General features: G+C 40.4%; 1 protein-coding gene across 1 annotated transcript in view; it reads left to right on the top strand.

The window, feature by feature from the left end:
* Positions 1-265: 265 nt before the first annotated feature.
* The window catches only part of LOC102757815 (disintegrin and metalloproteinase domain-containing protein 5-like), an 80,431-nt gene continuing 79,917 nt past the window's right edge, over positions 266-779 (top strand). Inside the window, exon 1 of the mRNA XM_006765643.1 lies at positions 266-409. Coding sequence (XP_006765706.1) covers positions 266-409 — 144 coding nt within the window. The remainder of the gene's footprint in view (positions 410-779) is intronic.

Raw genomic sequence — 779 nt, 5'->3', positions numbered from 1 at the left:
TACCATGTATTTTTTTGCATTAATTTTGATAATTTAAAATATTGCATTCAAATAGTATTTATATTGATTACTGAGTTTTCTGGACCCCTAGTCCTGGCCCTGATGGTTCCTCTAGCTGCAATAGTCCTCCCCCCTCCCCCCCATCCCATCTATGGTTTTGCTTTCTGTAGTTTCAGCTATTCCCAGTCAACTGTTGTCCAACAATATGAAATAGAAAATCCCAGAAATAATCGTAAGTTTTAAATTGTGTGCTGTTCTGAATAACATGGTGAAATCTTGCTCTGTCCAGCTCCATCCCACGAGGGGCGTGAATCATCCCTTTGTCCAGTGTCTCCACCTCACTACATCTAATCATGTAGGCATGGTGTCATCTCACATCGTCATAAGAAGAAGGATGGCCATAGTTATAGTAAGACTAGTGGCCTGGTGCATGGATTCGTGCACCTTGAAAGGAAATTAACTAGAAGAAATATTTTAATATTGCTATTTTCTCTTTATCTATAATAGAAGTGTCAGAGATGAAGTGTCAGAGCTATGTTGTGCCAGTAGTTGGTCTTCAGACATATTCTGTCGATGACGCTGCTTTCTTTCAGCTTCTGAATGTCAACAAAAACAATTAAATTCACAATCAACAATGGCAGATCGAAACACATGCATGTGATTGGCGCCAGCAAGAGCTTTATATGCATCGTGCATGCGCTTGTCAATGTTTATTTTTAAATTGCCAGTGCGCGTCATATGTCCTGGCTGGTTGCTCGGATGGTCAGACAGATGGATGC

This window comes from Myotis davidii, unplaced genomic scaffold (assembly GCF_000327345.1).
Source record: "Myotis davidii unplaced genomic scaffold, ASM32734v1 scaffold93, whole genome shotgun sequence".
NCBI lineage: Eukaryota > Metazoa > Chordata > Mammalia > Chiroptera > Vespertilionidae > Myotis > Myotis davidii.
Note: the sequence above shows the minus strand (reverse complement) of the source record. Positions and strands in the feature narration are given on the sequence as shown.